This window comes from Vulpes lagopus, chromosome 21 (genome assembly GCF_018345385.1).
Source record: "Vulpes lagopus strain Blue_001 chromosome 21, ASM1834538v1, whole genome shotgun sequence".
NCBI classification, from domain to species: domain Eukaryota; kingdom Metazoa; phylum Chordata; class Mammalia; order Carnivora; family Canidae; genus Vulpes; species Vulpes lagopus.
In genome coordinates, this window is record NC_054844.1 from 11,970,821 (window position 1) to 11,991,884 (window position 21,064).

The window sequence follows — 21,064 nt, forward strand, 5'->3', positions numbered from 1 at the left end:
TAGAGCACTGAACTCTTGGTTTTGCCTGCAGTCACGATCTCAGGTCCATGAGACTGAGCCCCATGGCAGGCTCCCCACTCAGCAGGGGGTCTGCCTGACGATTATCTCCCCCTGCCCTTCTCCAACTCTTGCACGCATGCACATGCACTCCCTCTCGCTCTCAAATAAATAAATCTTTAATAAAAGACTATGCTTGAAGATCACACATCATTAATATTATAACCAACTCTGTATCTTCATTAACTGAGAAAGTGGAAATATACAAAATAAAACCATGGCAGTTTACTATGACCTTCTGCCAGGCCAGAGTCCTGGTCTCCTGATGCTCTTGTGTACTTCTGTTAGGTTACAATCAGACTGTGAAGATCTTAATGGTGTTTACTCTGACTTTTAAACTTTAGTGCATGTAGCAAAGGTCACATTTGTTTTTCCATGCTGAGATTACTACCATTTGGTCAATCGCAGTATTGCCCATGTAACACAGCAGCAGGTCACTGGAGTTGAGGCTTCATGCCTTTCTTGCCAATGGTCCTTAAAGGAACCATTTTACATGTCTTTCTCCTATCCACCAACAGGACTACAAGGATTTATCACATTAAAGGTAAAGGCAAGTAGTAATGTTGCTTTCTATCCAATTCAGTAATGAAGACCTTGAAGTTTCAGAAGAGAACAGGCAGTTCTAAGGACAAAAAATGTTACAAGTCTGTAATGACTGTCAAATTTGATTTCCCCACAGGAAGAATATAACAATGTATACTTCTGACAAGTCACCTCATAACCTACAATTTATAGAAATGGCCACTGACCTAAATTCAATCAAAAAATATTTGTTGAGTATCTTTGCTAGAGGCTTAATAATATTATGGTACGGGATGGGGATCCCTGGGTGGCACAGCGGTTTGGCGCCTGCCTTTGGCCCAGGGCGTGATCCTGGAGACCCGGGATCGAATCCCACGTTGGGCTCCGGTGCATGGAGCCTGCTTCTCCCTCTGCCTATGTCTCTGCATCTCTCTCTCTCTCTCTGTGACTATCATAAATAAAAACAAAAAAATTTTTAAAAAATTTTAAAATTTTAAAAAAATAATAATAATATTATGGTACATAGTACATACTAATAAAATAATATCTAAAAGAATAATATCTAACAGTTAATGAATGCCTACTATTTCTAAATTTTGTGCTGAACATTTAAATATATGGTCTCTTGGGATGCCTGGGTGGTTCAGTGGTTGAGCGTCTGCCTTTGGCTTAGTTCATGATCCCAGAGTACTAGGATCAAGTCCCACATCAGGCTCCCCAGGGAGCCTGCTTCTCCTTCTACCTATGTCTCTGCCTCTCTGTGTCTCTCATTAATAAATACATACGTAGTCATTAAAAAATAAATAAGTAAACAATCTCTTGAGGATGTGGAGAAAAAGGAACCCTCTTACACTGTTGGTAGACATGCTAACTGGGGCAACCACTCTGGGAAACAGTATAGAGGTTCCTCAAAAAGTTAAAAATAGAGCTACCCTATGATTCAGTAATCACACTACTGAGTATTTACCCAAATCATACAAGAATAATAATTCAAAGGCATACATGCACCCCTATGCTTATAGCAGCATTATTTACAATGGCCAAATTATGGAAGCAGCCCAAGTATCCATAGATAGATGAAAGGAAAAAGAAAATGTGGTATATACGTACAATGGAATGTTATTTGGGCATAAAAAAGAATGAAATCTTGCCATTTGCAACATGGATGGAGCTAGCTTAGCATATAATGTTAAGCAACATAAGTCAGAATAAGACAAATACCATAGATTTCAACTTCTATGTGGAATCTAAGAAACAAGCAAAAGGGGGGAAAAAAGAGACAAAGCAAGTAACAGACATTTAGCTCTAGAAAATAAATTGATGGTTACCAAAGGGGAGGTGGGTAGAGGGATGGAGGAAACAGGTGATAGGGATGAAGGAAGGCACTTGTCGCGATGAGCACTGGGTGATATATGCCAGTGCTAAGTCACTATGTATAGTGTATATCTGAAAGTAATAGAATGTAGCATGTTAACTATATTGGAATGAAAATTAAAAACAATAAATACATAGAAGGTCGCATTTAATCCTCACAACCACCCTCTGACACGAATACTATTATTATCCTCATTTTTAAAAAACTGACGTTTGGTGAGATTACATAATGTTTGCAAAGTCACACAGCTAGAAAGTGGTAGAGAGTCAAGATTCAAATCCAAGTACATTCGTCTCCAGAATCTGTCCTGAGTCGCCATGCTCTAACTGAAGTTCCATTTAAACCAAGTTAGATGGAGCAACAAGGTAACTAGCCTACATACACATATTCTCTTTAACTAAATGAAGTATTAGAATATAAAGTTTAACTTTATTCTTTATGCTCTTTTTAATGATCACCAATAAATGAGGAAGGAAAGGGGCACGACTCTGGCCCTGAGCTTCTGTGAGGAGACAGACTCTCAGAGGGACTCAGGACACCTTTGAGGAGATGTACTTAAGGTGTTTATATCATCCTCTGTTTTCCATTACTATCATCTCTGCTGCAGCCACAGGCATTTACAGTGCTGGCCTCCCTGCCATGTTGACACTGGTGTCTCCTGCTGCATGCTGAGGATTGGCTGTCTACATGCACAGTGCCTGCTGTTGAGCTCACTGTTGCCACACACCAAACTGCAGTAATGCCATCATGCTGGACCAATCCGACACATGAAAGGAAGCCCTTCAATAATCCAGCTTACGATGCTGTTAATAGCTCAAAAAAACTATTTTTCACTTATAAAACAATGTACCATAGAAGATGCATTTAAGTAGTTGCTTTGTTTTTTTTAAAGTTTTTTTTTTATTGGGGAGGGGTAATCTCTGCATCCAACATGGGGCTCAAACTCATGACCCTGAGATCAGATCAAGAGTCACATCCTTTTCTAACTGAGCCAACCAGATGCCCCAATAGTTTATTTTAAACAATGGGCAAAAGGAGAAGGGTAAAAAAGACATTAATGTATTAAAACTGGGTGATGGTAAAATTATTTATTTATTTAATTTATTTTAAAGATTTTTTTTTATTTATTCATGAGAGAGAGGCAGAGGCAGAGGGAGAGGGAGAAGCAGGCTCCCCGCAGGGAGCCCGATGTGGGACTTGATCCCCAGTCTCCAAGATCAGGCCCTGGGCAAAAGGTGCCACCAAACCACTAAGCCACCCGGGCTGCCCGATGGTAAAATAATTTAAACACAAAATGAAATGAGGAAAAAAAAAGGACATGATCTCAATCATAAATATAGCTTTATGTATAAAGATTTTATTGCAAAAAAATCTACTTATTAAGTCAATTATTACATATTCCCTGAAATTCTTTTTGTAGTAAGATAGGACCTGATAAATAAAATATGGCCATTTTTTTTAAGAACATGGCCAATTTTAAAAGCAAAAAGGCAAAGAGTCCTAAAATGTTATGTAAGATTTACATACAATTTTGCTATCAAACATGATACATAATGTGGATTGGCAGTTACTACATCAGTGGAAAAGTCATTTAAAAGGAGGAAATCATTAAAAATGATATATATACACTTGAAATATTTTATTTTATTTTATTTATTTTTTTGAAATATTTTATTTTTAAGACTTTATTTATTTATTCATGAGAGACACAGAGAGAAGCAGAGACACAGGCAGAGGGAAAAGCAGGCTTCCTGCAGGGAGCCCAATACAGGACTTGATCCCAGAACCCTGGGATCACCACCAGAGCCAAAAGCAGACCCTCAACCACTGAGCCACCCAGGTGCCCCTGAAATATCTTATTTTAATTGAAAACAAATAAATAAAACAATTCACTAATTTCTAATGCAGGACCATGGCCTTTTTTTTTGGTAGGGGTTAGCTAACTACTTACCTTCTTTTTTTTAGCTAGAGTTCTTAAGGAAATCACAACTAAACGCATTTACTATTCAGTTTCCATTTCTTTAAAGAAGACCAAAAACTTGTAAAACATCAGTAAAGAATCCTGAATTATGATCATCCCCCAGGTATTTTATAGTTGCCTTACTGCCTGCCCTAGTTTAAACAGAAAAAAAAAAAAAACCAACGCAAAGCAATTTGTTTTTCCTGAATCTTCCAAAGCATTTAACTTAGGTCATAGAAAAACAACTCTCTTCCTTCCCTCATTCATAATTCATGGGTGTATGTAATATTTTAATCAATGTGCACGATTATAATAAGTAAACTAGCCTAAACAGGTTTGAGAACAAACATAGTAAGCATGCTGGTAAGCACACTGTCCCAATGGTAGAAACAAACAGGCCTTAGTGAAGTGCCTCCTGCTAGCCACAGGCCAGCGGCACCTGCTGGGCCTCAGGGTTGAGGTGCTGGTGAATCTCTGAGATGTGAGGTTTCATGAAGTTATACATATTATTAACTTGCTATCCTGATTATTTTTACAAAGGTACATATAAGTGACTGAGCGGATATAGTATGTCAATGTTTCTGACAGTGGAACTGGAATGGAACTATGTAATTATGAAGAATGGGTCTGTTCTACAGAATAATGATAGCCTTTATTCACAGATGACTGTCAATGACTTCTTACTATGTTATAAAGAGGTATTTATGGAATCTGTTCAGTTCTGTTTTAGTATGTTGTGCAAAACATACACAATTGAGTATTACTCTATCCCATAATTAAACATCACAGTCTGTAACCTTTCAGAGGGCACTCGTTATGCCGTTTAATATTTAGCTCAACTTTGTGCTAAGTTTGCTAACAGGTGCTTTCTACGGACAAAATAATCTTCCCTGGCCTTCAAATATCCTTCTGACACACTGGCCTCTCAGTTCTTTGAACTTCTCACCTTGACGACTCACTAATGAGGCCCGGTCTGGTCTCAGTCATTACCAACCACCACCCTGCCCTAATCTCGAGCTCACACACCCTACCCTGGGATGTTTCCTTCTCTCCTTCTGGTTTTGCTGCCTCTTATACCACCACTCTTGGGATCCTTTGATTCCCCAGGATCTACATGCTGCTGATCCCACATCCTTTTCTCTGTCCTTTCCTCATGATATCCATCTGCCTGCTTTGCTCTAGTGAAATTCCGTGGTCAGTCATTATAAACCACTCCCTTGCTTCCACCCTCAACTCCTTTGTCCCACTATAGTTTCTTCATATTCACTCGCAAGACTGCAGCCCTGTGTAAATCTAGTTCTCCACCTGGTCTGCATCTGTACCCATGTAGCTGGATACAGCCAGAGAAAAATGCTCAACAATGCTGCTCAATCTCACCTCCAGTTCATGGTCCTCAACAATCATTTTATTTCCCTAGCCCCTGCACTTTCCCTCTCTCCCAGATGCCATTCCACCCATTTCCCTTTTTCTTCAAATGCTCTGTGTATTCCTTTAGCTTCCCACTCAGGCAATGGATCAACTTTTCCTATGACACTGAAAAATGTGAAACAATCAGAAGCAAATTTTTATAAATTTCCACTAATTCATTTACCTTTCTAGCAGTACATGTACCTGTATGCTCTACCTTTCCTCCTATTGCATGGATGAACTCAGTATGGCAGGAACAATTAAAAGTATATGGGTACTGGCCTCAGAGAAACTAGAGCACAACCTAGCACGTCACCGTTCATTACCTGTATGATCTTGGATAGGTTACCTTACCTCGCTCAGCTATAGTTGGATATAGTTTCCTCATCTATAAGATAGGGCTAATGATGTATATTTTGTAAAGCTGTGTGAGGATAAAATATAAGAGTCTCATTAAATTTTAGTTCCCTTACTTTATCTTATTTTAAGAATAGCTTGTGGCAACATAAATTGGTACAGATAGTATGGAAAACAAAGTGGAAGTTCCTCAAAATATCAGAAATAAAACCACCATATGATCCAACAATTCCACTTCCGAATATATATCTAGAGGAAATGAAAACACTAACTTGAAGAGATCTCTGCACCCCCATGTTCACTGCAGCATTATTTACAATAGCCAAGATATGGAAGCAACCCAAGTGTGCCATTGACTGATGAATGGATAAAGATATGGTATATGTATACGATGCAGTGTTACTCAGCCATAAAAAAAATAATGAGATCTTGCCATGTGCGACAACATGCATGAACCTTGAGGACATTATACTAAGTGAAGTAAGTCAAAGAAAGACAACTACTATAAAATATCATATGTGGAATCTAAAGGAATCTAACCTACTCATAGATACAGAGGATATATATGGAGGAGATGGGTGAAGGTGGTTAGAAGGGACAAATTCTAGTAATAAGTCATGGGAATGTAACGTACAGCACGGCAGCTATAGTTAATATTCCTCTATTGTATATTTGAAAGTTGCTAAGAGAGTAATCTTAAAAGTTCTCATCACAAGAAAAAAAAATTATAACTATGTGTGGTGATAGATGTTAACTAGACTTACTGTGGTCATTTTATAATATACACAAATATCAAATCACGCTGTATACTTAAAACTTTGTAAGATATTGTAAAATTACATCTCAATAAAAAATACCTTATATATCATACAGCATATGAATTCTGTCTCAAGAAGTGGCCCCTCATACCATGTTGTGTACATTTTTCACTAATTCAAACTGTCCTTTCTCCTAATTAGAGTTAAGTAGGGCAATTACATTGAATATAGCAGGCTGGATATAAAAAGGGTTCATCTGCAAAGGAAAAGAGATTGTCCCCTAAGAATTTTTAAAAATGGATTCTGGCTTCAATATACAATTAAGAAGACTTTCAAAAATGACATTTCCTAGTCAAAAATTATTTTATTATTACTTAGGATTTCCATTCACAATTTTTTTCCCTTTAAGTTTCTCTCTCCTAAACCAAGAAATAAACTTTGCCCTGTAATTGGACTGATTTCTAAGTATGGATTCTATAATCTGTTGATGCAGACTGTGGAGTAGTATATGGAACACAGAGTGATATAATAAATCTTGATTTATTGTGATATAATAAATCACAGCCTTAATAAAGCCTTAATACAGCCTTAATAAAAATGTTCTATTTGGTCAAGTTCCCCATGTTCAACTTGACTGAGGAGAGATACCACATTTAATCACCACAGGCATTGCAATTCCAGATAATGGAATAGTAATTTTTCTTTCTGAAATCAATTCAATAAATAGTTTTGCATTTGCCACTCCTTTTGCCTTCAAAACCGACCTTAAGTTCTACTTCCTCCATCCAGCCTTCCTCGACCAACCACACCCACTGTATCCAGCATTCACCCTAGCATCCTGCGTACTCCACCCTTGATAACATTAACCAGGGTCCCCATGAACCAGGAACTGTCCTTGGTGCTTGGCATACGTCACTTCATTTGAACCTCACATGAACACTAGAAGGCAGAAGTCATTACAATTTGTAGGTGAAGAAGCCAAGACTCAGGGACCTGGCTAAAGTGGTATGGCTGGCCAGGTGGAGCCCTGGGATGCAGAAATGCCTACCTCCAAGGCCAGCTCCCCACCATTATGCCATGCTGCCTTGGTGTTGAGTTCTACTGTCAGTCATCTTGTCTTATGCATCATTGTGGAATGAACAGGTCTTGTCTAACCAGCTTGCACACTGTGTGGTGTATTTTTACTGATAATTTTTTATCTTTTTGTCTTCCTAGAACATAGGGAAACTGGGAAAGCAGTATTCTGTGTCTAGGCTAACTCTGGTAAGAAAACAAGAGAGAAATAGTCATCCCAGGGGCAGGCAGAACCACCAGGTAGACAGGAAAACCAATCTGGCATGTTTGAAGCATGAAATGAGCAACACAAAGAATGCTGACAGCACACTGTATAAATGGGGTGGGGGGGGGAGGGGGCAGCAGAACCACTTTAGTGAAGAAGCTGAAGCCGATCACTGCAGATACAGCTCTGAGCCAAAGGTAATTCCATCAGATGTTTCGTGCATTTCTGTGTGAAACAAAAGTCTCTACTGGAAATGTTAAGTGATCAAGCAGAAAAGCAATCAAGAACTTTGCTCTTTCACAGAGAAACTGGAGATTCTTACTCAAATCCTGCTCAGTTCAGATGTGAATTGGGCCTCAAGCAAACTACTTTTAGTACTATAAGACATTCCTGTTCTAGCTCTTGTACAAAGACCAGAGAATAAAAGAACAGATTGTGAGAAGCAAAAGTAGTTGTGAAGAAAAAAAGAAACCGAAAGTATTCTTTTTGCTACCAATGACTTCTTACAATCTTTTACAGAAGAGCCACGTCTTCAAGACCAGAGTAAAATTAATACATATTGAAAGCAGTGACCTACACCATCCACTATGGTAGCCACAAGCCATATGAGGATACTGAGCACCTGAAATGTGGCTTGTCCACACTCAAGTGTGTAGTAATTATAACATACACCAGACTTTAAAGACTTAATAAAAAAAAAAATATATATATATATATATACAGCAATATAGTTTTCCTACACTACACACATTGAAATGCTAATATTCTAGATATACTGTGATAAATAAAATATTATCAAAATTAATTTCACTGGGGCACCTAGGTGGCACAGTCAATTAAGCACCCATTCTTGGTTTCTGCTCAGGTCATGATCTCAGGGTAGTTAGATGGTGTCCCACACTGGGCCCCATGCTCAGCATGGAGTCAGCTTGAGTTTCTCTCCTCTTCTCCTCTGCCCCTCCCCTCTGCACTCATGTGCACTCTCTCATTCAAATAAATATTTTAAAAAATTAATTTCACCTGTTCTATTTTACTTTTTTAATAAGGCTACTGAACATTTTTAGTTAAGTATGTGGCTTACATTACACTTCAAGTGGTCAGAGCTGGTATAGAATGTGCTACTGTAGGGAAACCAGGGAAAGAAAGTCTCTGCAGTGGGATGCCTGAGTGGCTCAGCTCTTGGGTGTTTGCCTTTGGCTCAGGGTGTGATCCTGGAGTTACAGGATCGAGTCCTACATCGGGCTCCTTGCAGGGAGCCTGCTTCTCCCTCGGCCTGTGTCTCTGCCTCTCTCTCTCTCTCTCTCCACGTTTATCATGAACAAATAAATCTTAAAAAAAATAAAAAGAAATAAAAGAAATTTTTAAAAAAAGTCTCTGCAGTGATTCAATAAACTGTCAAGATACGTTAGTCCTTCATAACAGCCTGTTACAGGGAGGGGCAAGATGGATATTTCTGGTGTTAAATAAACATAGGACATAAAGCCAGAACAGTAGCTTGAGTCTGAGAACGATTTCTGTTACTGACCAGTTTTGAATCCATGACTTCCCAGACACAAAATCTTGGGTAAGTGACAACAATTCAGGGTCAGCCTACTTCTTAATCCTATTATAAAGGTTAAATGAAATAATATAAAGACCCTAGCATTTTAAATAGTAAATAGTACGATCCTCCTAAGAAAATTTCTGTGATAGGCTTTCAAAATATTTTGGTGGCACTTCATCAAAAACAACTAATAAAATTAATGGTCTTTAGTTGCTATTTTTAAAAACTTCAGATTCTAAATTCTAATAAAAAAGAATGTACTAGGGATCCCTGGGTGGCGCAGCGGTTTGGCGCCTGCCTTTGGCCCAGGGCGCGATCCTGGAGACCCGGGATCGAATCCCACATCGGGCTCCCGGTGCATGGAGCCTGCTTCTCCCTCTGCCTATGTCTCTGCCTCTTTCTCTCTCTCTGTGACTATCATAAATAAATAAAGATTAAAAAAAATGTTTAAAAAAAAAAGAATGTACTATTAGGAAAAATTATAAAAGATCATCTTTGGGAAGAGAAGCAGCATATAACTTTTCCTGTAAAGTTTAAATCAGACAGCTGAACAGTGTGATCAGTTCAAGCTATCTGTGAAATAGAGGCACATCTGGTCCCAAAACTCATCTGCTGGGTGATGTTGTGGAATCCATCTAATATTTCTGCAATATCGGCTTCCTCCTTTATCAAAGATGACTGACTACATGATCACTAAAATCCCGTTCACTCCACTCTTCTCAACAATGAATCAGTTGTTGGTCAATATGAATTTCTACTCACCACTTTGAAAGCATGTTGACTTCTCACCATCCTCTCATCTACACGTGTGTTTCAAAGAAGTTTCCTGACAGTCTTCCATAGAAATTCCTTGCCCAGGTTGTTTTCCCCATGAACTTCCATAAATCCACTCCTCCCACAACAACCACCTCCTCCCAATGCATCTATGTACACATCCTTTTCTGTATATACTGCGAAGCCAACTAAAGGAGAGAAAGCATCCTTTCCCCACATTCTCCACACCGTGGTCCAGTTCGACTGCTCTCACCTTGCAGGCACTCACAGAATTATTAACTGAGACATTTGTTAAACCTGGAAACAGTACATAGCAAAATTAATGTGCCATTTAATGTTAAATGTCAAAAATAACAAAAATGATCTATAATGCAATTATTTGTAAAATCACCTGCAGACCGGTTACTTTCTTTTTTCTTTTAAACTGGAAGTAATTCTGAACAGGATCCTTAACTAGTAATTTTACTTTCTGACTGAGGATTAACTAAAGCATCTTCAGCTTTGCCCCAGGAATGTACATGACTCTAAGAAATTAATTTTGCTTTCTGTGATATAATTCGCTTATCTCTAAAAGAATTAATACTAATCACATGTTCATAGGGACTGTGACCTCACCAGAAAGGCTCAATACAAGTATAAACTATCAAATTTCAAATATCTCACAGTAAAAGCAGACATACTAATAACAATGTCAAGGTAAAATTTTACAGAGGCAGGAGTTTTGAAAACAAAAAAGAAGACAAACAAACAAAAAAAAGAAAACAAAAAAGAGGGATTCCTGGGTGGCTCAGTTGGTTAAGCGTCTGTCTTTGGCTCAGGTCATGATCCCAGGGTGCTGGGATAGAGTCCATCATCCAGCTTCTTGCTCAGCAGGGAGCCTGCTTCTCTCTCTGCCTGCCATTCCCTCTGCTTGTGCACTCTCTCTTTCAAATAAATAAGTTTTTTTAAAAATCTTGAAAACAAAACAGAGAAAATGAAAGACTGCCTCACTGCTGCCGAGTGATATGGTATTTTTACTTTTCACATGCTAACACAAGCCAGTGAAGATGCTAGCTTTATGGTCAGCCCAATTCTTACAGTTATCCAAGGAGAAAATGTTGGGATATCATCCCCCATACAGGAAAGCAGCACCTGTAAATCACCAATAGGTGAATTAACATCTTTGACTGCTTTTTCAATTACAGGTGGCATAAAAAAGAGGTTGTTTTGGGCAGTCCCAGGTGGCTCAGTAGTTTAGTGCCGCCTTCAGCCCAGGGCATGATCCTGGAGACCCGAGATCGAGTCCCACATGTCGGGCTCACTGCGTGGAGCCTGCTTCTCCCTTCACCTATGTCTCTGCCTCTCTCTCTCTCTGTCTCTCATGAATAAATAAATTTTTAAAATCTTAAAAAAAAAAGAGGTTGTTTTGTTTTGGGGTTTTGTTTTTTAGAGAAAAAGCCCTTTTCTGGGCAGTTAGAGCACTGGTTCCTAGCACTCCTGGTTAAGAGCAGACGAGCTGTGGTGGGAGACAAAGTTCAGTTCTACTACTATTATGCTTGTAACCATTAGATACAATGGCCTCAATCAGGGCAGGTTCATAGGTGAGGCACACCATGCTCAATATGGCCCACGTCCTTTTCAGCAAGAATCCATGCTCTTCCCTCTTCTTTCTCAATAAAACGGCTCCAGCAAGCCTCTGACAGTGCAGCCTGCAATGCCTGCTCTTAACCCTTGACCTCACCACCTTATTCCCACCCCCTCCTTCTGGCCAGAGGTCCTTCCGCAACCCAAGCCCAACCTGAGTCCCTTTCTAGTATACCTCAGTAAATACATTTCTAAATGTGAAAAAATCTAGGAAATCTTAACCTTCCTGAGTGTGTCCACTTACTACTATAGAACAATTAAGACTCTAAGAAAATAAGGCTAATCTTTTGAAAAGTCCTGTCCTAACCCTCCATGTCCGGGTCTCCTGGACCTTCAAGCAACAAGCAAATGTCACAACAGATCAGGTTTCCTGTGGCACTACTCAATAACATCAAACAAAACAGCTCTCCAGGAGATAACCCAACTAACTGCTTCCAGGGAGCCACACAGAGAGTGGTATATACTTCCTCTTCTGAAAGCAGAGTGTGCTGGAAATGATAGCAAACAGGCAATCGCAGTTTCTCCAGATGCTAACAAGAAACCCTGCAGTGAAGGATGTTTTCAAAGCACCCACCTTGTTGAGGACATCTCGCTGGCAGCCAAGATAAAGATTGGGAAGAATTCGGGTTGGCCCAATGTTGGCAACAGGTAGGCAAGGCTGAGAAATGCAGGTAGGGACTAGAGCAGATTTTCCTTCACAGAGGCCAGGGAAACAACGGGAGAACTCCGCAAACCCACCTGAGAACAAACATCACAAAATTACACCATGTACAAAGATAAAAATCAGCCCTGCATGAACTGTTAAAAAAAAAACTGTTTAAAAAGCAAAATAAAATCCCACAGATGCCAAGCGGGCACCACTGCATGTGCAATTCCTGTCCAAGGCTGCCAAGCGCTAAGTACAGCATCCAGCACGGCCCCAAGCCTCACCTTCTCCAGCCCTCTCGATCTCAGGACTCCTCTCGTTCTCACTCTCTCCGACATCGCACAGCCTACATTTCCTCCCTCCTCCCCATCCCCCAAAGGAATGCTTTTCTGTGGAACTTATAGAGGATTTAAAATAAGTAGCAAATAACCAAGCCAAAACAAATATTCACAGGAGCAAAACGGGAATATAAAAACCCCGTGAACTGAGGCCAGATGTTATTTCTTCAAAATAAACTTGATCAAGTTAAAAATTCCTTCCAGCATTAACTTTAAATCTTCCCACTATGCAGGTTTTTATTTCAAAGGTATCACAAATATACACACCCTTACTCTTGCAAATATTCTCCATCAAGCCCTTGAGATTCCTTGACAGTTCATCAAGGTTCCCATAATTACTACGGATCCCTAGGCTCCGCTGTTCAGTTTGCTGAACACGATGAAGAAGTGGTGACAGACCCTAACTTCTCAGGGTATGTGAGGGCCTTGTGGCAAGATTCCTAGACCCACAAGAATCCCATTTTTCCGAGTCCAGTCCTTACAATGATCTGTTCTAGGGATCCCCGGGTGGCGCAGCGGTTTGGCGCCTGCCTTTGGCCCAGGGCGCGATCCTGGAGACCCAGGATCGAGTCCCACGTCGGGCTCCCGGTGCATGGAGCCTGCTTCTCCCTCTGCCTGTGTCTCTGCCTCTCTCTCTCCCTCTGTGTGACTATCATAAATAAATAAATAAATAAATAAAAATTAAAAAAAAAAAAAACAATAATCTGTTCTATTACCTTCATTAAGTCATAATCTTGCCATTTCATAATGAACAGAAACCTATCCTGCCACAGGAGGTAAACTCTCACCTCCTCTGGAAAAGAAAAAAATGGGTAAGGTCTTCCCTGGGTTTTCTCATCTAAATATTCCTTGCTATCCAAATCCAAACCCAGAACCCTAAAGATTCTGATACATTTTCAGATAAATCTCCTGCTAGCCAAACCCTCACTACTTGCTGAGTTCAAAGCAGGAAGCAAAGAGATTTGGATCACAGGAAATACTCGTATATTTTTAGTACTATTTAATTAAAAAACAATTAACATGTTATTAGGAGACAGGGCAGCCCCCACTTCTACCTCTTTAATCAAGCCTTAAACAAGATACTAAAATCTCTTTAAATATTTATGTCCGGATGATCCTTGAGTTGCATTCTATTAGCCTTTAGTCTGCTTCTAGAAGCACACAAAACATGCCCTCAAAAACTGCAGATGTGCAGGGAGCTGGAAGGGGAGAGTGTCATCCCTTATCATCCCCTATAGTATTTCCAACTCAAGTTTAATCTGGACTGCTGTGTCTACCATCTATGCTCATTTTATGTTCCACAATGCAGCAAGTTAGGGTGACAGGAAGTCGGTGACAACTATGTCACCTGCAAAATGCTGAAGTGCGCATTCCTAGCCTCCTACCTAAGTGTTTGTTTTTACTTGTCAGCAGCTTGCTTACTAAAGTTCTTAAGATAACCCGATGGAAAGAGCAGGTGGTTCCATTACAGAACCCCTGAACTCCTTTATGTGACAGATGTGGCCCTCAGGACACATCCTTGTTCAGGTTCATGGCTTCATTGCTCACCATTTCCAAGCTTGACCTCCAGGCACACAAAACCGACTGTTATTTCATATTCTGATGCTATTCTCTCATCCAAGAATACCACCACCACTACCCATGCATGTGCACACAGCAAGCAAACCACAAAGAGAAAAGCCCTATGATCGATAGTGTGGGCAGAGAAAGTAAGAGCACAGGCTGAGTTCAGATACATTAGGACCCAGCCTCACCTGTGAGGATTCCTCCACCCTTGATCTGCAGTTGTTTAGCTACATCTTTTTTTTTTTTTTTAAGATTTTATTTATTCATGAGAGACACAGAGAGAGAGGCAGAGACATAGGCAGAGGGAGAAGCAGGCATCCTGTAGGGAGCCTGACATGGGACTCGATCCCAGGATCCAGATCCCAGGACCCCAGGACCATGTCCTGAGCCAAAGGCAGATGCTCAACCACTGAGCCACCCAGGCATCCCTGTTCAGCTACATCTTGTTAGGATTCACCAGACACAAAATGAAAAAAGCAATGCTTCTAAGGTTACATTTCCCAAAGTGTGCTCTGAAGCACTGGGGTCCGGCAGGAAGTTGACAGACGAGGTATCAGTTTCAAAAAGTAAGAGAAGGACTGTGTATCACCTCTCCCTGGGATACTCACAATATTAAAGCCTCATAATATTAAAGGCTCCAAAAAGTATATCCAAGAAAACAAGTTTAACTCAAATAAGTTTCCCAAACTTATTTGACCATGGACTACCCTCTAAAATCTATTTTCCCCTTTAAAATCTACTAATAGCTAGGACAACTCAACTTAAGGAAACGCTATATACTAGGACCATTGCGAGTCCTGAAATGGAGTCTGTCAGAATTCCTACACCCATGAGCAGAACAATCCCTAGAAAGGGGCAGCCTATGATGGCATATGTATAGGAGTGTCACTGATGATCAGGATTTATTATTTTAGTTCTACTAGTGTTCTGTTCCCTTTCAGTCTAATTGCATAATACAGTTATATTCCCCCCCAAAGTATTTCTTCTAACACTAAGTGTTAAAGGGTCTCACCATACTTTGCCTATCTCATACCTACCCAACCAGAATACCCTACAGGCACTATTGTGACTGTAATTTAATTGTACGAGTTTAAATGTTAGCTTCTACTAACTTTGGTGGTTCTGGTGTTTCTACAAAGAACTGTTCTCAGGTTTTATTTTTGTTTTTTCCCCCCTATCTTGACTCCAAAAAAGTTCATCTAACAGCCTCTCATTTAAATCCAAAAGAACAATCTTCCAGTAAACATTTGCAGAGAAAAGAGAAACAATCCAAGGAAACTCCACTTGAATTCAATTTTACATTTATAAGTAGTCAGATATACGACTAATATAAGTAGCCAAAGAATTACCTAACATTTACTAAGTGAAAAACATTGCTCTAAGCACTTTATAAATATTTATTCCATCTTTATGAGTAGGAGGTGAGTGCTATTCTTATTATCCCCATTTTACAGATAGGAAAATAAAGGTTCAAAAAGACATAGAGTAGTAATTGGCAGAACTGGGACATGCATGCCAGCAGTCTCCCCTAGAGATTGTACTGTCAATCACTGTGCTGTATCACTTCTCCAAATACTGCAGGATTAACTCCTTCTCAGGATGCAGGGGCAGCCTTGCTGATTTCTACTGGGTCTTGCCCTCACTAGCTGCGAGCGACCCTCACTAGCTATGAGTCTCAATACCAGACTAAAAATGGCCACGTACTTCTCCCAAACTGATGGCAGAGCCTTGCTTCCCCAAAGCCATAGAGTTCAAATGCTTCACTGAGGGAGAAAAAAGGGAAGAAGGGTGGACATGACAAGAGAGACACAAGAGACTAAATGTACTCATTTCACATGAAACCAATAACAGCACTGATAGATGAACTAGTTAAAATATAAATACAGTCACGGGTTTGTTCATGATCACAGTGTGCAAGATGTGGTGAGGCTGAAGCTGTCTTGAGCACTTTTCAGGCCTCCTCCACAAAGCAACTCTCAGAGGGGATACAATTTGGCAACAATCATCAACAGCGCCAGCAGCCTCCACTGTTTGAGCTGTTTGAGGTCAGTTTTATCTGTACTACGGATCCCACATCACTTTCACTTCAGGGGGATCTCAAAAGTGAGTGTGGCTCTAGAAAATTCTAGAGAATAGAAATAAGTGAGAGAAAGAAACCAGTTTTTAACCTCAAAACAAAACCAAAAAGCCAAACAAAACAGCAATGACACTGCAGAACACATTATAAAACAAAAAGAAACTTCTTTCTTACCTATCTTTTCAACTAATCTCTGGCACAAACCTGAATTGCCTTAAAATATTTAAGATTTCGTTGAAATGAGAACATTCATTTAGTGCTCACTCTGGACTGAAATGTCCCAAACTATGGCTCCTACTCACTTCCAGAAAACACTACCTCAGCCAAAGAGTACATTTTCCCTGATCTTTATCTAGGACAATGTTCCACTCTGCTAACACCCTCCTTCATTGACAGTTTTTTCCATTCACTGACCTTTCATTCATTGTTGTACTCTAGTGACCCCAGTTTCATTTCATTAATTAGCAACAGATGAGACACTGCCTGATTTCCCCGAACTCTTGAAAAACTATCTGTGGCTTCATCAGCAACTCAGTTTTGAAATATGTCTAAAACGTCCTTCTTCCTCTTACAAAACAGATCTAACAAGAAGCATAATTCATCTATGTAAACTTTTTGATACAAATGGCTGACAGATACAGAACAGTCATCTTATCTGCCCTGTCATAACCCTCCACTGTCCCCTAGACTCTGTGTTAGATTCCATTACAAGAAGACACAAATCAGTTCATTATCCTTTGTTGAAAATGTTTTGAATACTTTTAAAGTTGTTCAAGGATTTAACTCACCATCCAATCTCACCATGTTTCTCCTATCCCTAGATTTTATGCTGTCATCTGGGAATGTAGAAAATGCAAAGTAATATAATCCATACAAGCTCCCCAAAGGTAGACCTGAATTTAGGAATGGTGGTATCCACTCTTCTCCTTACTGAAGTGTTTTCAAGAGGAAGGAAGACGTGTATGCAGACATGCCTGGCCCACAGAGAAATACAGATGAGAGAACCAGTAGGTAGACCCTGCAGACACCTTTGGCCTTTACAGATTTGGATAGACAAACTACAATTTCTGTTGGTCTTCCACAAACCCAACCAACAGAACAGAACGTATGCTTATAGACAAAAAAACATATATTACTTTGAACACGGAAAATGTTTGGTACATAGTCATTCATAACTTATATATCATTTTATTCTCCTTCAGAGCACCCTCTTTACAATTCCAGTCACAAATACCATTTTCTGTAAAAGCCAATGTGAACCACTATTTAATTTTTTTGGGGGGGAAAAAACCTCCCAAGTAAAATAAAATACATAAAACAACTGTACTAAACATTCTAATTAGTTACTCTTTTCTCTGATTCTTGCAACCAGCTATGAATCATAGTGATTTTTCTTAAAAAGGAATATTTGTAATAAACAAAGCTGTAGCACTTTATTACAGCTTAGTGATGTGAAATAAATATTGAAAGTCTCAAATTCTAAAAACGGATTCCCTAACCTTTCAGTCAAACTAAAGATAAATGTCAATTCTGTTACTTTAAAGATAGTTCTCACAGGGAGAAACACAGGACTTCACCACTTATGCTTCAGTTCAAAAAGATGTCCCACAGAGCCACGCAGAGCTGAGAGAGAATTAAAGGCTGCCCCCTCTCACGTTGTGAATGGATTCCATAGCTCTATACAGAAATAGTATTTAAGCTCGACTTTATGAAAGACATGTTTCTAAAGAGTTAATGCAAATTAATTTTTCATATTAAATCATTTTTACATGGTTTATACAATCTCATAGTTTTTAAATATAGTTTTCATGCAGTTTAACCTTTGTTAAAACAAAGATTCCCTTTTTGTGACATAATACAACCCATTCACTTACTTCTTCCAGAGTGCATGTGAAGGATTTCAGAAATACACCTCACCTGTAGAGAAGAGTTCTCTCCATCCTGAAAATAAAATCTGCTACTTTGCTATTGCACAAAGGAGACAACCCTAATATTAAAAACTGAATTGCTTGGGGATCCCTGGGTGGCTCAGCAGTTTAGTGCCTGCCTTTGGCCCAGGGCATGATCCTAGAGTCCCGGGATCAAGTCCCGCATCAGGCTCCCTGCATGGAGCCTGCTTCTCCCTCTGCCTGTGTCTCTGCCTCTCTCTCTCTCTCTCTCTCCCTCCCTCTCTCTCATGAATAAATAAATAAAATCTTTAAAAAAAAACTGAATTGCTAACTTGTATATTTCAATTGTTGAAATGTTATTTCACAGCAGATGTACATTTCGTTTCCCAGGGAAGTGACTGATTCAGGCAACTTTGTTCTCTAGGCTTACAAAAAGACTCAAGCATGGTTGCAATTCTTCCAAGGTCAGTGGACTGTATACATGGGAGAGTTGAAACTAGTTAAAGAAAATGACAAAACATGAGAGACACATAACTCTGGGAAACGAACAAGGGGTGGTGGAAAAGGAGGTGGGCGGGGAGTTGGGATGACTGGGTGACAGACACTGAGGGGGAGACTTGAAGGGATGAGCACTGGGTGTTATGCTATATGTTGGCAAATCGAACTCCAATAAAAAAATACAAATAAAATAAAATAAAATGAAACAAAAATGAAGGCACCATAATTCGTGCCCCTAGAGAAAGCAAATATATATATAAGTAGCTGTACTACCCAATGTAGATAGGCTGGTCCAGGTAAGCCAACCCACACGTTTGATAAATCATTTCTCGGTGGGTAGAGAGCATGGGATATTTTTCTCAACAACTTTAGCAGCATTCCACCGTTGCCTTTTCAGCCAATCTCCGTTGAGCAGCACTGATGAGAAAAATCCCCAATATCATAAAGCACCAACTTCAAGCTCCTATTCCATCCGCTCCTTATCTATTGGAGCACAGAACAAGAGGAAAGCAGACAGACAGGCACTTCTGTGGAGACCATCCAGGGAGCCTGAGAAGTAGCCTATGCCTCATAAACTTTTCCTATAAATGACACCTTCAAAAAAGCTCACTCTGTTTTAAACAACTCTATCACCTGGCACAGTCAGGGAAGGAGAAATTCTAACTCATATCATTTTTGGATTAATACAGTTATCCCCTAGACAACAAAACAGATTTTAAAGTTCCAAAGTTCTAGCATTTAAAAAACCCCACCACATACTACATACAATAATGAATTTCTTGTGCTTCAGAATGTCTCGGTTTTACTATTCCTCAAAATAATATTACCTGGACAATTAGCAAAATCCAGAAATGTTTAGCAAAGAATCCTCAGAAGATGTAGAGTGATAGCTATTTTACTGATCTTTCCGATTTGGAACATGGAGCTACATCCAGAAACTCCTCCTCTTGAAATACCCACAACACATAGCCAGAACCCTTAATAAATGTCCTCAAACAAAGATAATTCTAAAGAGTGCAACCAGAATAACCAAACAAAAGGAATATGGCCAGAATCCACCACTTCCTGAATAAAATCAAGTTCTGTAAGATGGGAGCCAGATTCACAGAGGCAGCCCCATTAGGTCCTACAGTAAGATGTGAAGAGGGCAATGGAACAGTGTCAGGGGACTCCCCAAGAAAGAATAATCTGAGACCCCTACTACCATCAGCATGGAAGGGAAGGTTACTAAAGAGAACACACTTGCTCATTTCACCTGAAAATCAAAGATCTCCAAGCTTGTACTGTTTGATGCTCTAAAATCCAATCTAACACTTTCAACTACCTTAGGTCATTTTCTCAAGAGACGTACTGACATTTTTAAAATTTTTAAAAATAAAATAATTTTTAAATAAAATAAAACAAAAAATAAAAATTTTAAAAATAAACTGACATATTTAAAATAAAGTCAAAGCCTCCTCTTTCCTTCCACATCCCCATCCACAGTAGCCCCATCCTCCCAGTTAGCTGGGCAACATCCACTGACTTTCCTTTACGTCTCTTCTATATGTCCTGCCTTTCCATTCTCCTGCTACCCCCCCCTAACTCCAGGACCTTCATATCTCATTCTTACATAAATTAAATAAAACAGCTCTCTGATCCACTTGTTCTTTTCCCCACTCATGTCCTCTCTGCTGCCAGATTAAACATCCTAAAACAAAGTTCTGAGGTAGTCTCTGCTCTCAAATACCCACAGCATAAAAAAAAAATTGAGCCAGGCATTCAAGATCCTTCCTAATCTAATCCCAACCCACTGTCCTACCTGCTTTTCCATGCCATCACCCTACATGGAAAGGGAATATCGGTCCTTCTGTTTTCCTGACACAACCTGTGCTTTCCAATCTTGAGCCTTTGGTAATTTAATCTCTCTTCCAATCCATTTTGTATTTCCTCCTAAGCCACACGCAAGCACAAGTCATACCTCTTCTACAGAAATATATTCCAAAGATTTTTTTTTTTACCATAATCAATAAAATATATTTTACATCAAAAACCTTCTAAAGAGGGGCGCCTAGGTGGCTCAGTGGTTGTGTCTGCCTTTGGCTCAGGTCATGATCTCAGGATCCTGGGATCGAGTCCCACAGCAGGCTCCCTGCAGGGAGCCGACTTCTCCCTCTACCTATGTCTCTGCCTCTCTCCGTGTCTCTCTCACGAATAAGTAAATAAAATCTTTAAAAAGCAAACAAACATGGGATCCCTGGGTGGCGCAGCGGTTTGGCGCCTGCCTTTGGCCCAGGGCGCGATCCTGGAGACCCGGGATCGAATCCCACATCGGGCTCCCAGTGCATGGAGCCTGCTTCTCCCTCTGCCTGTGTCTCTGCCTCTCTCTCTCCCTCTGTGTGACTATCATAAATAA

The 21,064-nt window shown here is 39.8% G+C and overlaps 1 protein-coding gene across 4 annotated transcripts in view; it reads right to left on the reverse strand.

The window, feature by feature from the left end:
* Window positions 1-21,064, reverse strand: part of DUSP16 (dual specificity phosphatase 16) — a 107,315-nt gene that overhangs the window by 13,299 nt on the left and 72,952 nt on the right. For all 4 annotated transcript variants that reach the window (XM_041736339.1, XM_041736342.1, XM_041736343.1 and 1 more), the window contains one exon: window positions 12,230-12,393. In XM_041736339.1, the coding sequence (XP_041592273.1) occupies window positions 12,230-12,393 (164 nt within the window). The remainder of the gene's footprint in view (window positions 1-12,229; window positions 12,394-21,064) is intronic.